The sequence below is a fragment of the Pagrus pagrus genome (genome assembly GCF_965226575.1).
Source record: "Pagrus pagrus genome assembly, chromosome: 8".
NCBI classification, from domain to species: Eukaryota; Metazoa; Chordata; class Actinopteri; order Spariformes; family Sparidae; genus Pagrus; species Pagrus pagrus.
The window spans coordinates 24907419-24932166 of record NC_140192.1 but is presented as its reverse complement, the minus strand read 5'-3'; the positions used below and the strand labels follow the sequence as shown (position 1 = coordinate 24932166).

The window sequence follows — 24748 nt, the reverse complement described above, 5'->3', positions numbered from 1 at the left end:
GGGAGCGGAGCCGCAGTGGACAGAAGCGGCTTTAGGCTCAACACACACACACACAACACCGTATTACAAGGAAATGCGTTCGGTAGATAAACCTGGCGTTTTTATACCGCCGGTTTTTTACATCCCTATGCACAACAGGAATTTATTTATTTAAAGAAGACAGTTATTGAAATAAAAATCTTTGAGATTGTAACTTTAAGTTTACTTTATTACTTTTCAGTGAAATCTGGTTTAATTAGAGTGCAAACAATTTCTAATTGTTACAGCTCTTTAGTAGCACTGTTCTTACGTAAAGATGGGAAGATGGAATATAACCCTAACCCACAAGAGACAGAGTTTAAAAAAATGAATGGTCAAAATCAAAGCATCAGAGGCCTTTGAGTCTCAGGTATGCATCCCTGCTTCTGCCCCTCAACTTCAGTTTGTGCTTCAAGCCAAGATAACCCTCGTTACATCATTATTATAAAACTGTTTACACATTCTGAGTAGTACTTGTGCGCCTTTAACATACTAAAAGGTGTTTTTCTGCAACAGAAATTCTTTCTCACAAAATACTCTTTCATGCAAAATCACAAAAAATGTGTGAGATATTCATTTGAAATTTAATTTATAGCAGGATTTTATTTTCAGTCCTTCCTGCTTCCTTTGAGGGAAGCCAGTGAGGGGTCACATCTGCATACTCTACTATCTCCAAAGTTCAACATGATAAACAAATAATGACAAAAAAAGGAAGATATTTCATACTTCCAGACCAGTGCATCGCATTGCTCTCTGTCCTGCAATCACACAGTAAACACAACGTTAACACTAAAATATCCAATATCAGTGCAGAGAAAAATAAACTTAATTTCCATTTATGTTGTGATCTGTGTGCTTACGTAGTGCAACACCACTCGCAAGTACATTCCATATCTTTCCTGTTCCTCCATGAAGATCCTATGGCATGCCATGAGTTATCCACAGGGTCCTGACAGTGGGTCATCTCTATGGATAGAAGGACAGTGTTAAATTTATTTCAGGTAGCATCACGTGTTAATTTTTGATATTCTTCTAATAAAGATTCTTCTAATATGTCTGTCTATACCATATATATCCAGTATATCTCTGTGAGTGCATGTGTTGTTGTTTTCCTCTTTTCTTTACCTGGTTCCACGTCTATACAGATGCATTGAGGTTTTGACAGCGACAGCAGAGCACACAGCAAAGCCAAAGCCAAATATTTCTTCAGAGAAAACAAACATCATAGTTGTAATATTTGATCTCAGCATACAGAGAGAGGAAAACATCATGGATAATTAGACAGCGTATCGTATCTATAAAACACAATTAAATCCTTCTGTAAAGTGTTGCCATTTAGACAACCATAATTTGTGGTCTCTGTCATAAAATGAGTAAAAACAAATTATTTTTATTTTGACTCTCCAGTAAACATCAAATTTCAACACAAAAACAGCCATCAACAAACAAAGTCAAAACTCAGCAGTTTAAAACTTAACTTTAAAACGGTTAAACTTCTCGGTTTGTGATGTGTTTAGGCAAGAGGTTAAAATCTATAGTATTTCTAATGAAGGACACTTCGTCTTTTGAACAGTGCGTCTGCAGGGACCTTTGGAATTAGATAAGGGGAAGGTAGAAGTTACGTATTTGACTTGGCAGAAAAAATAGACAAGTTTTTTAAATTATTTCGTCTTTGTTCAAAATTTGTCTATTTTGTCTACTTTTTGACCTTAAAATAACAGCTTCAAAATCATTGTGACGGTACAGTGTCTTGTAACAGGGTGAATGGCGTCCGTCTCAGCCACTCCACCCCCCATCACTTGTCTCTGCACACACGTTTAATTCAACATATAAGTTTTCAACACAACATTGGTATGACGTAATGAGTTTGTAGTTAGCGCCTGCATTACATCTGACAAATTGTTATGGACCTGTGATTTGTAATTACGCAAAGTGGTGTGGCACTCAGAAACTGTGGGGGGTGCCATATCTCACAAAATGCCAATTTTCTACATAATGTTGCTTTAAAAGAGACAAATCCCTTTCCTCCTCTGAAGGACGCCCGTGGGACCTTGTTTTGCCAATAATATGTACAGTAGTCAATGGAGAGATACTAATAATGTTTAATTTAATCCGGTTTTGATTGTGCCATTAATCCCACATATGATGTTTATTAATTTTAAAGTTCGTTTCGTTCTGTAAAACTGTGAAAATATGTAGAAAGACTACACATGCAAAAGTTGTGTAAGTGACGTCACATTTCCGGCTGTGGACAACCCTGTAGAGCTGGTCCTTCATAATAGCTCTTGTTGAACTGAATAACAGGTCAGACTTCTGGTGATTTTCACCTCTTCCAAGACATTTTCCATCGTTCAGGAAGAACTTTCAGCCTGTTCTGTGCCAAGATTAAGGCCATGTTGGTTTTGGTGACAATATTGTGCAGGGCAACAGATGTATTTCACTGAGTGGTTTCTCACTAAAGTGAATGGTACTTAACAATTTTTACGACAACCTGAGACTTTCTTGACTTGCTAAATTTCCTTTTAAATTAAACATGTGTAATTAATGGCACAATTCATACGGGATCACAACATTATTCGTGTAATGGCTAACAACTTGTATCATTGTCATATCATTGATTATACAAAGAAACCAAAAAAAAATGATTTCTGGACATTTGTCACCATACAGTTGTGACCCAGTAAGGTAACATGAACACTCAACAGTTACTGCATTGAATCATTTCACAATCTTCAGAAGAAATGTGAAATATTGACCATTCATGTCTATCCTATGACTAATTTGCGAAATACAATCCTATGTGTACCAACAGACAATATAATGCAGTAATTAAGGCAGTCCCACAAGCAATGATTCTTTTAACCAAAGCCATGCTGACCTATTCTGTGGTTATTCCACATGAGCCTTCGTTAGTCATAGAGGGATCTAGCTTTTTACATAGAACATGCAATAACAAGTAAGTCTGTAGTTCAGACATCGAAACCACAAAACATCTCTTCTTCTCTTGCAGTTTAACTAGGATCCTTCGGGATGCGTTTCAGTATTGGATATCTTATAAGGATCAAAATATTCCGATTCTAACATGTGTAAACATAAGATTTGGTCTTCAAATGGAGAGCAAAAAAACGTCACAGATATCGTTTTCTTAAAGGTCCAATCCAATGTGCAGAATTTAGTGGCATCTAGTGGTGAGTTTGTAGATTGCCACCAACTGAAAACCACTCGCTCCATCCTCCTCTGGCCACAAAAGACAAATCAGGCCTACATGAAAGTCCCTCAGTCAGAGTTTGGTTTTGGCCATTCTTGGCTGCTGTGAGGAATAAGAGGACACCAATTATGAATATTGTATTCAGAATCTGAAGTGATAATTCATACTGAATATACATACATTTCCCTTTTTCTAGAATAAAGCAAATTGAGGACAGTGTTTACTTTACTAAAATATATTTTGAAACATCTACAAAATTTTAACATGAACAAGTTACATGGACAAAGTATAATCGAAAATGAAAAACATTGTTTTAAATGAAGGCACTTAAAATTAAGATCAAAATCTCCAGTTCTATCAATTTCTGGAATAGTATATTAAATTGGCTAATGCAATATTGTGATGTAGGTTACACAGGAGAGACACACATTAGGAACTGACCACTTCAGCAATGAAAATGTCTTCATTTTTAAATGTTATATTTTAAATTAGTTTTATATTACAATAACAATAACAAATACATTTAAAATAATTAACAATGAAGTAACATAAATAGAATAGATAAATAAAGATATATAAACAAAAAAAATCAGGGGAAAAATGAAGAAAGAAAAACATTTATATCATATATTAAAACATGACAACACTTGATGACATTGATGAGGCACTGGCTAATTAACATCGGGTGGTCTACTTTTGTAGAGGGACTAATGATCCAGTCCACGTTTTGCGTCACTCTCTGACGCGCCACAAACAGGGTTGCCAGTTTGGTTGTAAACTGTAGTCCTGACTGTCCCCTTGTTTTCAGTTCAGCGAAAAGGGGGGATGTGGAGCTAGCCTGGCAACCAGCTACACAACAAAAGGAAGTGAGGCTCGTACGTACTAAACATTTGTGTTTATGTAACCACTGGAACTGCCCGAGAAAAACGCAATTTTTCGGTCTCATTTGGCTTGAAAGAAGAGTTTAAGCCGTCTCGACAAACATGGACTAAGAGAGCGAAAAGGTGAGCAGAGGAACTCAGCGATACCGCCATTTGGTTAGCTTTTAGCTTGCTATGCTAACGCTAGCATGCTAGGCCAGCCCACAGACGTCAGTCCCTTTACACAGCGTTCACATTACAGATAAATATTGAGCTCACAACTAAAAAATAAGGCCATCGCATGCAACCGATGTGTTAATGTACGGTATAAAAGTTGACGTTGTTTTCAACCCTAAACTATTCAATGATATTAACGTACACCAGTACATGGCAGTAATGGGTGGTGCTCACTGTGGACAAAGCACCTGCGTGCTTTAACGTCACATTATGTTGTGGTCGTCACTAATGATTATTTCCCTCATCAATTAATTAATTATTAGTCGTTTCAAGTCAATAAATTCCAGAAAGTGCTGCATGATGTCCAGTACTTTCCCAGGGTCTTCAGAGGTCTTATTATGAACAGAACAAAACCGAAAGATATGCTATTGACTATAGCACAGTTTAGTAAACCAGCTCATTCACATTTAAGAAACTGGAACCAGTATGTGTTTTTATTTTATTTTTTCAGCTCTAGATTATGTTGAACATCACAATAGTGCTTTGTACAGCTGCCATGATTTGAAAATGTATTAATTAGTCGAACGAAAAAATAAAATTGTTGCCAACTATTCTCATTATCATTTCATCGTTTGAGTCATTTCTCAAGATTTCAAACATCCGCTGGTTCCAGCTTTTTAATGTATGTATTTTCTCCTTTTCTTTGTAACTTAAGATAGTAAGTGAAGAGTCTTGAGGTTTCAGACTTTGTTGGAAAAAAGAAGCATATTGACGACATTGTGTCATAATTTTAAAGGGGGTCTGCTGTATGGCACTCCCATAAAGTTAGGGAGCAAACTATATGCACAGAAGATAAAACAAAGTCAAGCCCAAGCTGAGATAGCCCTAATTATTTCGGACTTGACAAAACTTGTCCAGACCAAATTAAATTGTACAAATGTTACTACAGGTTGTGTTGTACTAATGACATGTTAACTGACCTTAATGTGTAAAATCAGTGGAGTGCCCCTTTACAGCTTGAAGAGCCTCTGTGAAAGGCATTTTTCAGCTTCATGTAGTGACTGAAAAAGTTTTAATTCTTCTGAATCAATATGTACTGATATTTTTGACAATAATAATCACAAGTAATACATTTTAACTCTTCTTCACCAGTTGGGTCTGAATCCACACAAGTTGTTGAGTCCTTCCCAGGGCCCTTTGGGGCCCAGGAAGAGGATGCATCGTGGTGGGGATAAGGACTTCCAGATATCAGCACGGAAGATGGGCACATCCTTGCTTTTCCAGCTGTCTGCTCATGAAAGAGAGCTGGATCTGGTGTTTCTGGACCACAGCTATGCCAAGCCATGGAATGCCCACCCAGATGCCAGCAGCGCCCGACCAACAAGGACGTTGTTTGTTGCCCCTCGTCGCCAGCCTGAAGCCTTGTCGTGAGTCAAAAATCACCTCATCATAATCTAACTGATCATACTTCAGCTTTGGATTGTCATCAGCCAACACACTCTGTCTCTAGCAAAATGAATCAGTTTTATCACTAAATGCTTTTCTGATTTGATCTTCTTTTCTTTGTCCGCAGAGAATCTGATTCTGTATTAGATGTGGAAACGGTAACACCAACACCTGTTCCACTATATGATAATCAGAAAGCTCTTAGTGTGATGAAGGAGTGTGAGCGGCATGTTCTGTTTGCTCGCACGGTTGCTGAGAGCCCTCCGCCCCCCGATGACTGGGAGGAGCACATAAACAAGTAATCAAACATTTGGAGAAATCCACTGTTTATTTATTATCCTGACACTCGTATTCATCAAAAAGAAGTATCTCAGTTACAGTACCTTGTTTTGACATTATTCATTATTTTGTTTCAGGACTGGCTGGTCTGTGGCCCAGAACAAACTGTTCAATAAAGTCCTTAAAGCTCTGCAGGCAGAAAGACTAGCTCGCCTGGCCAATGAAAATGTAAGTTGTGCTTATTTTATGTAATTCTGTCCTCAATGGCTTTAAATTTCAAGCACCATTTATGAGCGCTGGATTACAACAGTTCAACATTTATTGCTCTCTGAAATCACAAGGTATTGCACCGTGCACATGCAATGCGTAGCCTAGAGTTGCAGCAGCGGGTATGCTCTCCTTCTTGTTTGATAACACCAGTACTGTAAAACAAAATTTACTGTGCATCGATTTTGACTCTTATGTCTATATAGTTTATGTGACTACTCTATTGGATTGTTATTATCGACGTAGGTGATTTTTATCTGTCATGCAGCCAGCAAATCGATACAACCAGGGGTGGACTGGGAGTGAAATTCAGCCCTGGCATTTTTCCATCTCTGACAGGGTTGGGTTAGGGGGTGTTTACTTTCATTATGTCCTAAAATAAATAATCCTATTTCTATCTTAAATTTCAAATATGTCCTAAAATAAATACAGTGCTGCTGTTCTATCATGTACTAAACGAGCATGATCAGCCAGATTTAAATTAAAGCATGGCTGTGAATAATTTTTAATTATTCAGATATTAAATTATTGAAACATTACAGGGTCTCCTGTGTGATCTTGTTTCTCTTAGGCTTCCAATGAGCCAATTTTGCGGAGGATAGCCGTGGACAAGTGTGCCAGGAAGGTGCGGCATGCATTAGCCAGTGTGAACTGGGACACCAAACTGACACAGTGGTTACACACGACTATGATTGAATCCTTGAGCCTTGCCATGCTTGCTGCTTACCTGGATGTGCTGCAGACTCTCAAAAGCAAGGTATGACATGTGTAATTGAATAAAGAATAAGAATTCATCATCTGTATTTCCTGTCAGATGTCTCCAACAATATCAGCAAGATCTAGGATTCCAGCTTCATTACTATTCCTCTTTGTGTCTTGGAAGTTGCCCTTGCTGATTGACAGAATGTTGCTGACAACAACAAAGACTGGCGCTCCGAGTGCAGAGGCTCTGTCATTACTACTGAAACGTCCCTGGGACCCAGCCGTAGGAGTCCTTTCCCAAAACAAACCGGTAACACTAACACCACCCTCAGTCTGTAATAGAAACTTTTATTAAGTTGTCCTTCATGATCTGTAATGGCTAAAGATGAGAGATCCCTGTTTGTTTTCCTTTCAGAGCAAGCTTTCTGGATCCCCACTCATCCTCATTGCACCATCAAGCCCAACCAATCCTGCCCTCTCTACCTCGCGGCGAATGAGATTCTGGCAGTCGCAGCTCTCTTGCTTGGGAAAGGTCTCACTCAGTTCAATCTGTATTTGTTAAAAAAACATTTGTGTTGTTTTTTTAAAGTGTATATAACAAATATTTTGTCTTTGTCAGGTCATCCCAGTGCACAGTCATGTGAACAGCAGTGCAAATATTGGCATCACACAGTGCCTAGAGCACATGTTGGGCACCGTCAGGGCCAAGGTCATGGAGGTAGGATGTGATTTTGTGAAATATATTTTTTACAACAAAACAAACTCTTTGCTGGATGTGTAAGACTTCAAGTAATAATTTTAAATTGAGGATGTGTCAACTCTACGGCTGCACATAGTAGTCAAAGTATAATCAAAATCGCAATACGGTTAAGTCAATATCCAAAATGCAAGAAGCTGCAATTTTTCATAAAGGTAAAAGTAAGTGATGAAGTACTGTAGTGCTGCAGAGATGCCCTGGCTTACAAATCTTGTTCTTCCAACCTAAGAAAACATGTTTTTTTGGTAGAGGCCCTGACAAATGTCATAATAATCATGATTGAAATAGTTTTTCAGTGAAATAAAAAGAAAATATGATGTTAAAATTGTAATTTTTACTAATCATAATCGCAATATTTCTCAAAATAGGCGCGACAGGATTTTTTTGAGCATGTCGTGCAGCCCTACTCACCTTTGTGGCCTTAGGTTCAGGTTGAGCTGAGGATAAAGTTACTGTTCCAACAATTAATTCTTTAATATTTTCAATTGAAAAGTCGTGTTGAATACAGATTGTGTATTAACGTAAGTTAGATTTTGTGCGTGATGCGTCTGCAGCTGTATTGATTATGCTTTATGATTTTAACCACCAGGTTCACAGTCACTTCCCCCACAAACCCATTATTCTGGTTGGCTGGAACGCTGGAGCTCTCATCGCTTGTCACGTAAGACCTTGTGTAACATATCACAGTAATCTAATGTGAGGTTAAATGTTTCATCCTTAATGAAATGCAAATGATCTTATTATTTAATACTGATTAATTATAGGTATCCCTTATGGAGTATTTGACTGCTGTGGTGTGTCTCGGCTTCCCTTTGTTAACAGTCAACGGGCCAAGAGGGGTAAGAACTAAAGCAATATCTTCCAGTGATATGCATTTTTCCTTTTTTATGTTAATACTTCTATTATTTCATTATTATTTTTTTTAAGAAAACTGAACTTTGACTTCAAGTTAATAGTTTTAGTTCATTTTACAAATTGTTAATGATCTTCAGGATGTGGATGACCCGCTGCTGGACATGAAGACCCCAGTGTTGTTTGTGATTGGCCAGAATGCTCTGCAGTGTAGTATAGAAGGCATGGAAGAGTTCAGAGAGAAGCTGAGGGCAGACAACAGCATGGTGATGGTGGGTGGAGCAGACGACAACCTCAGGTCAGTCACAACCTTGAATCAGTGCTTTAAGGAGAAAATAAATCATATAAATATCATATTATTTCCAGCAGAGTGTAAGAATTTTTATATAATTCAGTTGTAATGGTAACACAAAGCCATCTCCCTCCACAGAATCAATTCAGCAAAGATGAAATCAGATGGACTGACGCAGACCATGGTGGACCGCTGCATTCAGGTTTGTCCTTACTTAACTGTGAATGCTCAGTTTAAAATGTTTCTCATCCTCTGCAGCATCTTCTGTGTCCAAAAAATGCCAATGATGTTGTTTTCTTTCTTCGTGCATCGCTTATGTGCAGGATGAGATAGCTGACTTCTTGTCAGGCGTCCTCACACGGGCTGAGGGCCACGGTCATGGCTCGGGGGAGATGAGGGACCTGGACACAGAGAAGAAGAAAAGGCCTCGACGGGAGCTTCCCTTTGACATGGAGAGAGGACGACCTTCCTCACCTGCGCTTAGAGTTCCCATCTCGCCGTCAGGTTCAGAGGTCAGTTAACAGCGGCTACAACTACTTCCTTCAAAAGGAACTGGCATGTTTTCACATTCCCTCATTTTTGCTGAGTGCAAAAAAACAGATCTGTGTGATAATGTAAAATTGTAATCTGCCAGACTGCAGAGTGCTGAAGTTGACAGGTTTTCACACCATCCACTCACTTGAGTTACAGGATTAACATCTGCAAAGCAGCTTTTTTAATTGAGAGAAACTTGCGAGATGTGGCTTTAATACCTTTCTGCCAGACTAACTGTATATCACTGACAGCGTCTCAGAAGCACTTTATAAAAACTGTCATTAATAAATGGCACATTTATCGTTACTTATACTTTAGTTCAAAATTATGTCATTGGTAATACATAATGAAATGCTTTATAAACCGTTTATTAACCAGTTGTTTATTGAAAAGTTGCAACTGATGTTCAGTATTCTTTGTAAATGGTTAATAAATACTGTGTAGTTCATCTATAAACATTATTTTGATGGCCAATATAAGGTGCAACTGAAGTTCATGAACCTTTACAATAGCCAAGTAAATGGTTTATAAAGCATTTCTATGTTTGTTAACAGTCAAATGACCTTGTGTATGTTCTGCACCGACGGCTGGTCAGCCAGTTTTGTTCGTCACGGCTGTTCGCTGCCTAGCTTAGTATCTCAGATCAGAAATCAGATCAGAAATTCCTTTATTAGTCCCACAAACGGGGAAATTTGTGCATCACAGCCATCAAAGGGCAGTTCAATATAATAATAAACAATAATAGTAAAAAATAAACAATATAAATAAAAAGGTAAGAACAGCTAGAGCAGAAATAAAAATAGAACCATATATACGTAATATGTACAAATATAAACCGTGTATCTGAGTGACGACATAGAAATATACTTCATGTTTCGCTTGCAAAGTTTTTTATTTAGTCATTTAATCAAAACAAGCTTGCTATCATTTGTTTTTTGAAGATGGTTACAAGATAACTTTAACTATGGGCACTGTAGACTGTCAAAGTACTGCACTGCCTCACATTTGAGTTCCACTCCTTTCGTTTGAATCAACATTTACGTAATAGATTTTCCAGATATTTCAGATCTGACAGCCCCCGTGAGATGCCAGGCTTCCAATATACAGGCAGGAAACCCTGAAAGCATCCTGTCTAATGAATATTAGAAGCAATAGGTTTACATTGACTGACTTACTCCTGCTGTTCCATACCCATTCCCCTTTTATACACTATTATACTCCTGTCCTTGTATTTAATTTCTTTTCTTTATATTTTATATTTACTTATTTTACTATTTCTATAATGGAGGCTCTCAGCCAAAGAATTTCACACAAGTGTACTTGTACAACTTGAGTGACGATTAACATCTTGAATGTTGAATCTTGACTTTAATTAATCATTACTCATCCGTGTTACTCCTCTTCCCTGTGTTCTCAGGACCTGTCTAGTGTCTGTAGCAGTCCCACTTCAAGTCCCAAACCCAAGACATCTGGTCTGTCTCCAGCTCAGAAGTCCAGTCTAATCACAGCCACGCAGCTCCTCAAGACGCACATGCAGCGCTCTGGCACAGTGCTTACTCACAAGCAGGCTCAAGGTTAGTTTACTGCCACACATTTGACTATGATCGTATTCACGTTCACCTGCACGTGCGCAGTGATCTTGGTACCTGTGCATACACAGCTCTCCACACTTGTTTATGTAAACTTGTTACAATGAGTCATTCACCTCAACTTCTGCTGAATTCTGCTGGGCAGACAGGGGTGGTATGTGAGATACTGATTGTAAATACAATTTGTTAGATATTATCATGTCACGACATCTGAGGGGGCAAGATGGAACGTGACTGAAATACTCTCCTCATCTTCTGTCTCTTCTCTTCCTTCAACTTTCCTTTCCGGCTTTTTTTCCACTTCATTCCAGCTCAGTTCGCTGCTTTTATGAAACAAAACATGCTTGTGAGGAAAAATCTTCCTCCTGGCAGCCCTCCTTGTATTTTTGGTAAGTGTCTGTCCCTCCTTCTTTCTCTTTTCTCTCTTCACTTCTTTCCTTGTTCCCATTGCCCTACTTTCATATGAATGTCTCATACTAAAATACTAATTTTAAACTGAAATATTGCTGAGCACATTTAATAGCAGGTTAAAATTATAGGCAATTGAAAATTGCTTAAAAGTGTAAGATTTAAATTCAATGATCACAGGAGTTGTGTGTGCTTGTTTTGTTTGTTTGCGTGGTGCAGTGCCAGTGACCAGTGATCAGATGGAGGGCCTGGACAGAGATGAACTGAGGTCCCATGGCAAGAGAAGGCAGACGCCTAGTCCCACGCCAAGCAAAGCCTCCAAAAGAGCCAAGATCAAGGTCACCATTGTTTCCCAAAGCGAGTCAGCAGGGGGCACCATCAGCCCTGCTGCACAGGAAGGTACAGAGCCTGCTATCCTGACTTCATTTCTTACGTATGAGATTATATACCGTAGTTTTTGAGTATTTTGTTTTCTTTACACATTGAGAAACCTTGCATGGGTTTTTTGTTATATGATCAGTAAGAAGATACTGTTCCTTGTTGTCTGGCTGATAAAATCAGTTGTGGGCAGACAGGAGGGGAAAATCTGAAATTGTGAGCAGCTCACCTTCATCCAGATCTCTAGATGGAATGATAAGAAGAGAAACATGTTTTTGTTTGCTAAAGTGAAAGTAGGACATTTTAAAACCATGTATTTCTGAAAAAGTTTAGTACCTGTAATGCACGACTACCTAGTTGTGTTTGGCAGTTGTTTCTGCCTTTTTCTAAAACACAAAGTCATATGAGTATCTCTCTTCCAAGTTAAATAACCAACAATCATGATGATTCTTTTTCCATGCAGTTGGTGTTTCTGGGAAGCCCTTAACAGTGACAGTGGGACAGACTGTGGCTGGAGCCAAGGAGCTCTCTGGACTTCTTACAGGCCAGCGGTAAGCTAGCCTGCCTGCTTCACACAGGCACATTCACTATAGAGCGCTTAAACCCCTAATCATGCCTGCACCCACGCCCACTCCCGCCCTATTGGACAAAAGTGTGTCTGGTGCAGAGGGATTGATGAGAACTCGGAGTTTGGGAATGATGGCCAAAACAGCACTTGCTGGGTTAGCTCCTGAGTAGATTGGTGGTTATGTGTGTCACTGCAGGTCTGGTAGTCTCTCAGAGATGTCTGGTGCCCTGTCCCCAGGCTCCAGCTCATTCAACAGTGTGCAGCCTTGCATGGTGTCAGGGTCCTCCACACCAGTCCAGGCGCAAGCTCCGGCTACTGCCCAAGGTATCTCTGTCCTGTCCTGCCCTGCACGCCTGCTTGCACTCTCAAACTGTGCAGCTAATCTGTGCGCAGTCGCCTCAACACACAGTGCAGTTTCTAATCGCTTTGTAGAGTGAGGTTAAAGTCTTGAACACTGAATGAGAACAGTGTGTGAGGACAACATATTTAAGCACACATCATCATTGATCACCTCTTGCGCCATCGCTGTCTGTCACTGTCCCCAAACCTTACCCTTTGGACATGTTGTGTTTGTGTGCTTGTGTCCATCTAGTTTAAGCCAGCGGGGGTGGGAGGTGGGAGCACTTTATAAAAGTACGACTTGTGTAATATATCTTTGGCAATGATTTCACCCCCATTGATTCACTGTGTTTGTGTTTGTGTGCAGCACCTTCCGCCAGCAGTCTGCTTCAAGGCCTAAGTTTCAGCCTTCAGGAGATCGTCACCAAAGCTCCTAGTTTGCCCTCCACAGCATCACACACAGGCAGCACCCAGGTACCACTTGGTTACATTACATAAAACTTGAGATCAATTGAAGTGTGTAGTCACAAAGAATTATGTAGAATATTCTTAAAATCATTTCCCGAAGAATTAAGTAAGCTAAAACATGAGAAACCACCAGTTTGAGCCTGTAAATAATGTGCATGGGTGAACAAACTCATGGATTTAATAGATAAATTAATCTCTAATTGATGGATACATTAGTTGAAACAGAGTTAATTTCTTGCCTTTTCCATTAACAGATGTTATATTGAAAAAATAGTTCCAGGTCTGTTATTGGGATTAGTCTTAGTTGCCTGTTTGTTAGCTCCACTTAGCTAAAACTAATACAATCCCCCAACAATAAATCCTTACTGAAACTATTACATTTCTTTGTGCTGATGAAAGTTGAATTTTAAGAGGTGGGCCTACAAGCATGATTTGTGACATCACAAATAGTTTGGAAGCCGATCATGGTCCAATATTCAGCATCCACAGGTGTGATGTGGAAACTTTGAGCCTCCAGTGCACAAACACTGAGAATACATTATGATTTCTGAAAAGACATATATCGGTATATATATCTGCGATAGGTCAGTACCGGCCAATAAGATCGACCAACCAATTTATCAGTCAGGCTGTAGTTGTCAGTGTTTACATCTGGACGGGCAGAAATTAAGATTGTTGGAAACAATGATGCAGACACTCACATTTGCTTCTTGGTCGTTTTTTTTTAGTGTACGTGGCAGAATTGGCAGATGTGAACTCGGAGAATGTGTTTAAGATATTCTGGAGTATTTGAGACGGTACATGGATTTAAGGGATTTTATATTGGAAAAGAGAGAGAAACAGCTGTAGATGATGTTTTAATAGATATAGCATTATCCAGGAGGATTCTGTGAGGAGCAGTCACCTTTTAACTGCCTCATCATTTTTGTTCTGGTACCTGTAACATATGTAGTACAAACTCAACGTAAAAAAAAAAAAGTAGATAACGTTAAAGATAAAAGTCGTTCATAGAATTATCTGTAACTAAACAACCAAAACTGTGTAGATAATCTGCTGTTATATGGAGGGAGATTATTTTTTGAAACGGTACTAATACGCTGTCTGGACAGAGATTGTTTTTGTTTTTATCCCCCTTTTCCAAAAATACCTGTGTACATGTGGTCTGGGCCTTGGCTGTTAGGAAATAAGTCAGTAGGGACATCCCTATATATACTCATTGTGGTTTCAAATGTTTTGCTCATCCTTTTTATGTCGATAAGTCTTGACTAACGAAACACAACTGAATGTGAACTGTACAGGTAAATGTGACTATGCCACATGTCTACTGGGAGTAAAAGACAACATTGATCTTCAGTCTGTTGTGACTGATGACTGAACCACACTATTTGTTTGTCTTCTTCTCCTCCTCCCTCAGGCGGTTTGTGGCAAGCCCCAGGGTCAGGTCCTGAGCTCCGTCGGTACTAGCAGCAGTACTCTGCTGCGGGCGGTGCCTGTGGTCACCACAGGAGGAGTGGCTAAAACCACCGCCATCCACCAGCTGCTCACCAATGGGGGGCTTGCCAAACTTGCCAGCAGCTTGCCCGGCTTGGCACACATCACCAATCAGACCGCTGGTATGTCTCGAACTGCCAAAACACGACGGCCACGTTGAATGCCCAGGGTTCATTCATCCTTTGTGTGGGAAACAGTAGATCAGGATGTCTGTAGGCCAGGGAGGATAGCCGCAGAAGAGGACCGTAGAGGACAGCTCTGTCGACGTGTGTGTAGATAGTTTGCCTGGAAGAACCCGACTGTTAAGGTTAAAGTCAGATGTGCAACTTTACAGCATCGGAGGGCAGATCAGCGGCATACAGCATGTTCAGAAAGAGCCATATGGGAAATATATGGTCAACACATAATGTTCATGTAGAAATGGATGCAAATGTAAAATATAAATATATGAAAGCATTTGGTACAGAAGAATTGTGAATTAAGTTCAAGTTAATGTTGATAAGGTTGACCAAATTTATTAAGACACCCAAAAGTTTAATCCAGGCTGCTTTTGTATGTCAGATTTGTTTGTTAGTCATGTCATGCTTGTGTTTATTCTGTTTGCCTCTTTGTGTAGTAACATTTTGTAAACCCTTCCATTAAACCACATGCTTATAATATCCATAAGTGTGAATGCTGGCCTTTTGACAGACGTGTTGAGAAGCAATAAAACTATCACTTGTCATTGCCCCAGCTCTGTTCCTGTTGTTACAATAAAGACTGGAATCAAACTCATGTTTTCATTGCTCCTGTTTTGTTTTTCCCTTTTTAGTGTGAATCAGTTGTATTTATCACCGCTCTCATTTAACTAAAACTTTAAATTTGCTTTTACTTCTCATTATGTTCATTGCCCAACACCCTGCTATTGTTTTAATTTGCTAAACTAAGAGCAAAAAGGTCATTCTGATGACCTCCATCACAACATGTGCGGCAACTTTTGTGGCAAATCAAAAGCATTGCAATCAATGAAACCAAGTCCATTTTAGTTTATTTTCTAGCTGTAAGTGCTGAGCAGTTTTGTTTGTGTGTCAGTAGGGCAGAAAGCCCCCACTTCAATAACGGTGACTCTTCGAGGAGCACAGCCGAGTCGAGTGGGATCTCTCAGCCAAGCTGCAGAGGTTGTGACGCCGCCTCGCACCCATGAGCCAAAGGTGTGTCTCATTAAAGCGTGTAATGGCTCTTGATGTGGGCACGTTTGACTTGCTTTATTTGGTTACTTATTATCTCCTAAGCGATAGCACATGAGGCTTCTACCTGTTGATTCATGTATTTGCCTTTTCTGCTTTCACAATACCCATATACAACCCAAGGAAATGCATCTTATTGAGCAACACTTAAATCATTTTGCAGACCACATTTTCTTGTGGAGATGACAAGCCTCAAAGGATAAAGTTCACCTAAAAATGAAAATTCATTATCTATTCACCCCTATGTTGATGGAAAGCCAGTTGAACTTTTGCGGTCCACAAAAGATTTCTGGAGCTAAACAGCATGGCAGCATTCTCCTAAACAACTGAACTGGATGGGGACTTGTTTTAAAACGCAAAAAAACAGTTGAATAAAGACCTAACATGGCTTCATCCAGCTTGTCTGACACAATCTCAGTCTCCAGAAGCCCCCAAATTCCAAATTGATTTGGCAAAAGACCTCATTCACACCCATTTTAAAGCTCAAATTGTCATTGTAGCTGCTAAGCTAAAAGCGTTAGCCTGCACTCAATCTGAACCCCTGACCTTGCGTCAAGGGTGTATATATTGTATTCTCCAATCAATTTGGGATCTCGGGGCCTCTGGAGACTTGGATTACACGGGGCGAGCTGTATGGAGCCATTTTTTGTTTTTTGCTGTCTTTTTTTCTTTTTTACATTCTAAAGTCCACATCTACTTGAGTTGTGTAGGAGAATGCTGCAATGCTGTTTGATATGTGAAATGTACACACTGAGGTTTTTAAGTGTACAAACAGAAGCACAACAATATGATTCCTTGTTGTTTGCTGACTTCAAGTTTAAAATTTGAACAGCTTTTCCTTTAATTACATCCTTGTTTATGGAGCAACTGTTTTCACAGATGGCCTCTTAAAGTAGTGTCACAAAGTATTTTGACAAGTAAGCCCAAGTTAATTACATAAAAATCTGACATGATTACAGAGTGAAAATGATTTTTTAACTAAGCTTTATTTTAATCTATATTGGAGACTGTACAAAAGGGAGCTGCACTTCCAAAAATGTTCATCTGATATAGCTGAAAGTATCCCTCATACTATTACTGAAAATACTGTACACACTTTGAGGGTGTTGTCAGTCACTTCTCAAGCCAAAGAAGTAAATGTCAGACATTTCTCTGTCCTTAAAGGGAAACCACCAATTTCACACATTAAGGTGTGTTTACAGGTCTTGCCGAGTACTACTGCATATGTGAAAAAAAGTAATATAAAGTTTTTTGTGGCTCCAGAGGAAGCTGCATGTAATCTGATAAATTGCTTCCAGTGATGACACTCAGTGGTTAAGTTGCATTGTGGGAAATGTAGGTGCCAGGTTTTGAAAAGGAAAAACAAAGGGTGGAATAAAAATTGCGATTACTGGTTCTGCTGTATCGATTTCAACCCTTTGTTTAAACTGTCCATAAAGAGTCCAACAGTGTTACAGGAGTACAATGCAGACCAGTGGACTGTTTTTCAAAACCTGGTGCCTACAATACCCACAATGCAACTTGAGTGACATCACTGGAGGCAATTCATCAGATTACAAGCAGCTTCCTCTGGAGGCGCAAAAGAGTTTATAGTGTTTTTTTTCACATGCAGTTGAACTCCACATGTAAACAGACTTTAATGTGGAAAATTAATAAATAAAAGTCACCCTTTTTTATTTTAACATAAGTAGGTTTATTATTACATTTTCTGGACTGTGAGTTCATTCATTCCACTTTGCCCTTCTACAGCAGTGAAAATCTCGGTTCCCGTGTGGTGATGCACGTGATGTAAGCTGGTGCTCTGCCAGTGGCATCTGGGAGCCACAGCCTGCTGATGAGACTGTACCCTCCCTGCAATGATGAACACACCGACCCACAACACACAGAACACCTGCCTCACATCCTCCAGAGATCTCCCCTGTGGTGGGTGGAAAAGGCCAGGCAGTCACTGTCAGCTGTGGCTGAGCCGCCATGATGCGTAACCTCTATGCACAGATGGACAGCAAGGACTCTACTAACACTGCAGTGGTGGTCTTCGTGCAACAGTCTGTGTTTTCTTCTTACACCTTTAACTTTCATGAGCAAATTCTGACAGCCAGATAAACAACATGTTATCCTCTCAGGAGGAAATGATATGGTGAGGATAAACCGGAAGCTATCTGGACTGTGATGGCAGTAAACTCTTTTTCTGAGTGGATACTAAGTTTATACCCTTTTGTCATTATCTATTTTGCATCTCATTTATCACAGAATTAGATGATTAACGGGATTGTGAACAATTTTCTTCACGGCTTTGATTTTGTTTATCACAGTAATTATATTCACTTCTTTACAGTTTTTCATCATCATAGCCGAATTTCATGCAGCAGTTTTATTTAACCGTATGTTAGGCCTAAAATATGTTATAGTAAGAACTCAATTTCAACGCTAATTAAATGTCAGGATTGGTCATAATCCTGTGACTGCAGTATAATATGAATCATTCCAGGTGTTGACTCAGTTTGAATAATATGCTCTCAAAAAGCTGCAACAGATGAAGAGGTCATATCTGTTGATATTTAGGATAAACAGTATTTATTATGTTTGTTTCCTCTATAACCTCATGTTCCACTGTCTAAACTATTGTATAAGGCAATATTTCCCATCTGCATTGTCATATGGACTTTTTGCGTCAAACTGCCTCAGTAAAAAAAAAATGATTTGCCTCAAAACACTCAACTGTGTTTCCTGTTCGCTAATCTAAATATTTGGTCCTGTTTGTTCAAGACTTGAACTGGCATTAAGCAAGTTAAGAAACTCCTCTTACTCACAATATAACGAAGGCACTTACACTTCTGTGTTTACAGCAACAGCATAAATACAGCCCACTCATCTCAGCAGACATCCTGTCTTAAATTCCACCCATAGGCAGCAGTCAGATAAGATAAGGAGAGTGTGTCTCTTCCCTCTTGTATAAACCAGGCTTTGTATGTGATAGGCAGGGACACTATAACTGATGCGAGTCAGACAGAGAACAACAGAGCTGCTGGCGTAGTCTCCCATCATCAGCAGCAATCCAGCTGAGGTCTCTCCATCCAATATGCAGCACGGATTAAGAGCCAGAAATTGACTCAAGTGTGATAAATTGAGTGGAAACTGAGGTTAATTTCTCCTCTTCCAGATTTTTTTATTGAGTTGATGTTTACCTTTAACTAGAATTAGGACCATAAGCTTTAACTCTAATATGTCTGAATATACACGGTGCAATGATGCCAGTAATAACCTTTACATCAATAGTGCAAGTCAGTATGTGGCAGGCTGGATTGTCCTTATAGAACAACAACAACAACAACAGCAATAATAATAATAATAATAATTAAAAAAAAGGTTTATACTTTATACTATGTGTCTAGTGTCTATTGAAAAGTCATACATGAGTAAAAGTAAAAGATATTGTGTTAAAATATGACTTTGGTAAAAGTGAAAGTCAACCTTACAAATAAGGTGGGCTTGAGTAAAACTCTGACAGTATCTGATATTAAATGTACTTAAGTATCAAAAGTACAAGTAAAAGTAAATTATACATATATTTACATGTATGTACATATATACTGTGTACTAGGGGTTGACCAATTATCGGCCTGGCAGATTATGGGATCTGATATTCAGCATTTTTCGGATATTTGGAATCAAGGAGTTTTGTTTTTATCTGATTGCTGAGAAAAGAAAATCGTTGAAAAATGCACTACTTGCAGTCTGTAAAGGAACTAGTACCTTTAGTTATCCAGTATATTTATTTATCAAATAAATGAACCCTGGGTTTTGAGAAAACCTTGCAAAGAGATCTGAAATTAGACAATTTTATATCGAATGATGAATTTAAGGGCATCGTCAGAAATCTGGTAAAAAAGGCATGTCTTATATGTTATGTTCTATATGTTGCACTTTCCTATGTTTTCATTTTGTACAAGATTCTTTCTCGGCCAGGTCTCTTGTACAGGGAGATCTTCATCTTAATGGGACTTCCTGGTAAAATAAAGGCGAAATTAAACAAAATAAATAAATGTAGTGAGTAAAAGAACTGTATTTGTCTCCAAAATGTAGTGGAGTGGAAGTATACGGCAGCAGAAACTGATATATACATGTAAAGTACCTCAAAATTATACTTAAATACTATGTACGAGTAAATGTACTTGTACGACACTCATGTTTACCCCAGGGGTAAGAACACCTTGTGTTTCTGTTTTTTAGCTGTGACATGTATGGACTTTCTTCACAGAGGTTAACAGAACTTTGTTGCGTTAGGTTTCAGATTTTATGGTTTCATCGTTACGTTTTGCGTCTTCTGTTTTTGTCCTTTACAAGGCCATTACATTCCATCACTATGTATGTATATACATCTGTTTAAATACAGACATTTATCTAAAAGTGTCAAAGAAAAGAAAATCTTATTGGAAAGATTTTTTCTAAAAACCCCAAAAAGAATCAATAATCAACTGTGATTTATTAATCTTATAATAAATGTCCACGTGAGCAGTCTGTATATGATGAACCCGACACGTCACACAAACACGCCTCTGTTCTGAGTAACACATTTACAAAACTACTAAATGTTTGCCAGAACCATGACTAACCCAACCCGACCTCCATGTCTGACTTTCTCTTCGTGTGATGTGCCGTGCATCACCAACAGGTGGCGCTCTGTTCACTTCAGGGAGCTCGTGACTCCTCATATGCGAGTGTTCCGCAGAGGTCACGCTCGGCTTGTTTGTTTGTTTGTGTGTGTGTCCGTGCACTCGTGTGCGTGTGATAGCGCGAGAGGACGCCTGGAGTGCGCACGTGTGAATAATCAAAAAAAAAAAAAAAAAAGAAAATAGTGCGCGCTTTTCTGCCAGGCCGTCTCGTGCGTTAAACTGACAAATGAACCGAAGGAGTTTACGAGTTGGATTAAACTGTAAACAATAAGCCTCAGATGTGATGTAAGTCCAGTTTGGTTTTAACTTTTGAATTTAACACACTTTTACACGACATTAGAGGTTAAATTTAACGCCACGGGGTTTGTTTTAAACAAGCTCGTGCCTCGGGGAGCCGAATATGATGGTGTGTGTACTTTGGTCCATTTACCATCGCTCTGTAACTACAAAGAGAGGGCTGGGGGGACACTTTCACCATTCAATCTTCGCAGGGGAGATAACATCTAGTGGACCCGTTTATAGGCTCTTCAAGGATGGAGCGCCGAGGGAGAGATAAAAATGCACGGGGGCATCTCCGAGTAAAAGGCCATGTTCGCCCCTGTGGAGCTGCCATATCATCAAAGTTTCTCCGGCAGTACTCCTCTGCGCTGTGAGCCCGAAGCTCCGGCTAGGAGGACAGAAATCACTGCCCCCAGAGCCAAGAAGACACCGGAGAGAGGCTGGATTTAAAACCCGCCCTCTGGAGGGATCTCGTTTCCCCCAAAAACCTCCCATTTTCTCTCTCTCTCTCCCTCTCTCTCACTCACTCTTCTCGCTCTCTCTCTCCCTCTCTCTCTCTCTCTCTCTCTCTGTCTCTCTCTCTGTCCCTCTCTCGTCCCTCTCTCTTCCTTTACCTTTATCCCTCGCCTTTCGCCGTCTCCCCCACCACAATAATGGATCTCACGGCGAGATGTTTGTTTCTCCTATACTGTCTCGGCGTGATATTGGCGATCGATTTGGAGGCGATTGATCCAGGCTACTATGTGGAGCCCACTGCCACATCAGAGGCGATCGACTATAAGGATCCCTGTAAAGCTGGTGAGATTTTTTTCCCCCTTTTTCTCTCTCTCTCTCCTGTACTACGCTGTGTGATTCACCTTTTTTATGTGGAGGTAGAAACATGCCACGAATCTGTTTGTGGAGCTTGCTTGCAGAGATCGAGAAGAGAGAAAAAAAACCCCGCTTTCTTTTGGTCTTCCAGAGAGAGATGACAGTGTGTGGATGTAGTTTTTAAAAGGCTCGAGAGAACGTTTTGTGCATTTGTTTTGCACTGAGTGACATAGTTTGTGCAGTTTGAAACATTTGAAGCACACACACACTGAGTCGCCTGGGATAAACCCAGTCCGGCTGCACGGATTGTGAGAATGGAAATAAAAAAAAAATAAAAATAGAAAGAGGATGAGTGTCTGAATACGTTTCTCCACACGAAAAGTTTTGGCTCAAGTGCTTGTTTGAAAAGTTACAAATCCACTTTTGTTCTCCAGAATGTGATCATGTAGCTCCAGCAGGCTGTCTTTGCTGGGTGTTATTAAAAAGCTGTGAGGGAAACAAAGGAAATCTACACTTTGATTTTTGAAGACTTGTGCTCCCTTTCTGGTGTTTTTCTTTTTTTTTTTTTTTGTCACTGCACACATAGTCTCTTCTCTTCTTCTTTTTTTTCCACCGGCTGTTCACTAAAACAAAGTGGAGGAGGGGAGAGAGGAGAGTACAGTGGAGCTCAGAAATTATGCACACATAATTCTGTTGGCTGTTGTCTCAAGGTATAAACATGTCTGCGTCTTTTCTGCTCTGGTGAGACCTGCATATTTTCACATTATTTGGCATAAACGTATCTGACTTGTCATTGTAATCGTTTCTTTTAATATATATCTATATGTGTGTGTGTGTGTGTGTGTACACGTGTACTGTGAACTCACTGTCTTGCCAAATCCCTTTGGGGGAGTTTGAACAGATTGTGTTTTCCATCTGGTGAAAGTATTCAGGTTACAGATAGAGAGAGTTGGCTTCAGTCGAAATGACCTCTAAAGTCCTGGAAGTGCTTACTGATTTGGCATTTGACAGTTTCTGATGCGGTGGTCGAGAGTAAAATGCTACCTGCCTGAATGTTTTCTCCATCTTTTCTTCCCCCACCGTGAGAAGAAGCGAAAGTGTCGAGGGAGACGTAAAGATTGTGCTTCAGGAGTGTTGTGGCTTTACATAAACATGACAAAGGTCAGGCTGCAGATGAACCGCGTCACGTCAGTGGAGATGTTGCTTCCTGTTTGGGCATCACTGTTTAATTTGAGTCATACGGGATGGATTTGTATCACTTGTCAGGATTCACTGGACATGGATGCGGTGTTCAGATGATTTCTTAAGTATGACGGAGGCTTGATGACGCTGTGTTTGTATCGCAAATGACATTCCGAGAAATCGTTGATATTTAATGGGAATGTCTCATCAGGGACACTTGATGACGATCTCCACTCCTGTCGTGTTTGTGAGGATGTTGTCATTATTAGTGATCCAGTCTTAAGTGTGATTTGAATGGAGTACACTTTTGTTTATGGTTTCCTCTGGGCATGTCTGCAGACAGGTGGTTGGGAGACGGTCACACAAGTACAAACTCCCACTCTCTGTAACCCTCCCAGTCTGCAGCTCTTCCAACACCCACCTGCTTTTCTCCTTCCTACTAAGCGGCAAAATATCCAACAGCTCTCCCTTTTTTACTCCCTTCTCTTCCTCCAGCACTCTGTTGCAACACACCAGAGACAACGTTTTTCACTTTACAGTGCCATGCTAGTATCTATAACCGGTGTGGACTCGATTATTCTTGGATTATTGATCTCCTCTGGGGGTTTTTCTCTCATTTTTCAAGCACACGCTGAACTCGGTGTATTTGATCGCTTTCTGTGGCCTCGGGGTCAGCATTTTTATGTCATGCTGCTTCCGCCTAGGAAAGTGCTTACGCCCGGCTGAAGTTTCTGATCCAGGAATGCTCTGTGGGGAGTTTATTTTATGCTTGTCCTCTGTGTGGCTGTCCTTGCTTAACGCTTACTGAATGTCAGGATTTTAACTAAATGAATGAAGGACATATGTTTTGAAAATGATTCCCGTTCAAGATGACAAGTGATGTTGATGAGTAAAGCAGTGACCTTTTTACTGAATTTTCTACGTAGTACTCTGCTGAATTATGAAGTAATTTCTTCATTTCTTGCCACAACATGTGTGCCACTCCTCAACAGCTAATCCCTTGAAAATGCTCACATTTACAAAGGATCAAAGGGTAACTCCACGATTTTACAATTATTAATTTTTTTACAGGTTTTGGGGAGTAGTACTACATATGTGAAAAAAGTAGTATAAAGCCTTTTGTGGCTCCAGAGGAAGCTGCATCTAATCTCATAAATTGTCTCCAGTGATGTCACTCAGTGGCTAAGTTGCATTGCGGGAAATGTAGGTGACAGGTTTTGAAAAGCAGTCCACTGGTCTAGCGCTAGCACAATTTTTATAACAATAAACAGAAATGATCAAAATCGATACAGGAGAACCAGAGATGTCAACTTTTTTATTTCACGCATTCTTCTTCCTTTTCAAAATCTGCTGCCTACATTACCCACAATGCAACTTCGCCACTTAGTGACATCACTGGAGGCAATTATATTCAGCTTCATCTGGAGCCACAAAAGTCTATTTTTTTGTAGCAGTACTCTAGACCTGTATAACATATATACATGTATACACGTATAATACGGAAAATTGGTGGAGTTTCCCTTTAAATCACTCCTCACTAAACCAGAAATGATAGAAATGTGCATTGATTGAAGCGAGCAGTGCAATAACTCTGAAGTAGTTCCATCTATTTGGGAAGTTAACCAGTGGAAAATTCCTTAGTTTGCAGAACTCCAAACTTGGCAGCATCCCAGGAAGTCATTTAAGACTCGAAACAACCCACTGAGATTAGAGCCACTCATTTTGAAAATGAAAAATGGATGAGAACCAGTTGGCACATTGTCTGCCCTGCTTAGATGATAATCGGGAAAACACAGACGTGTATGTATGCATCCATTCATGGAGCAGACAGCTTAATCTATATAAGACTCTTGTGACAATGTTGTTCTGTCTGTCTGTGCCGTCACTTGTTCACGTTCACCCTTCTGATGCTTTTGTGTTTGAGTGCTGCAGACAGGACGACCTG

The 24748-nt window shown here is 39.8% G+C and overlaps 2 protein-coding genes across 6 annotated transcripts in view; both read left to right on the top strand.

The window, feature by feature from the left end:
- The first annotated feature begins 4049 nt into the window (after nucleotides 1–4049).
- On the top strand, nucleotides 4050–19154 carry kansl3 (KAT8 regulatory NSL complex subunit 3). Of its 4 annotated transcripts, none has more exons than XM_084360995.1 (22): nucleotides 4050–4230; nucleotides 5416–5690; nucleotides 5837–6007; nucleotides 6126–6216; nucleotides 6827–7012; nucleotides 7139–7267; nucleotides 7373–7489; nucleotides 7577–7675; nucleotides 8304–8375; nucleotides 8479–8553; nucleotides 8707–8864; nucleotides 8997–9060; nucleotides 9182–9370; nucleotides 10810–10966; nucleotides 11293–11370; nucleotides 11609–11788; nucleotides 12231–12318; nucleotides 12532–12659; nucleotides 13042–13148; nucleotides 14557–14755; nucleotides 15708–15823; nucleotides 17609–19154. In XM_084360995.1, the coding sequence occupies exons 2-22, from the start codon at nucleotides 5479–5481 to the stop codon at nucleotides 17612–17614; spliced, it is 2622 nt and encodes an 873-aa protein (XP_084217121.1). In that variant the 5' UTR covers nucleotides 4050–4230; nucleotides 5416–5478; the 3' UTR covers nucleotides 17615–19154. The 4 variants fall into 4 exon arrangements, with proteins under 4 accessions (XP_084217121.1, XP_084217120.1, XP_084217122.1 ...); XM_084360994.1 differs by having other exon boundaries at nucleotides 15705–15823; XM_084360996.1 differs by lacking the exon at nucleotides 11293–11370 and having other exon boundaries at nucleotides 4051–4230; nucleotides 15705–15823; nucleotides 17609–19150.
- A 2201-nt stretch (nucleotides 19155–21355) lies between these two features.
- bmp1a (bone morphogenetic protein 1a) overlaps nucleotides 21356–24748 on the top strand; it is a 40931-nt gene continuing 37538 nt past the window's right edge. The window contains exon 1 of one of the 2 annotated variants that reach the window (XM_084360301.1): nucleotides 21356–21609. In XM_084360301.1, coding sequence (XP_084216427.1) covers nucleotides 21465–21609 — 145 coding nt within the window. In that variant the 5' untranslated portion in view covers nucleotides 21356–21464. The remainder of the gene's footprint in view (nucleotides 21610–24748) is intronic. The other variant, XM_084360302.1, reaches the window with a different exon arrangement.

Excerpts from the sequence above, each read along its gene's own strand:
- kansl3 (XM_084360994.1), top strand. The coding sequence starts at position 5,479 with ATGCATCGTGGTGGGGATAAGGACTTCCAGATATCAGCACGGAAGATG. Across the intron at positions 7,490-7,576 it reads AGCTCTCTTGCTTGGGAAAG|GTCATCCCAGTGCACAGTCA; the intron begins GTCTCACTCAGT and ends TGTCTTTGTCAG. Across the intron at positions 12,319-12,531 it reads GGACTTCTTACAGGCCAGCG|GTCTGGTAGTCTCTCAGAGA; the intron begins GTAAGCTAGCCT and ends GTGTCACTGCAG.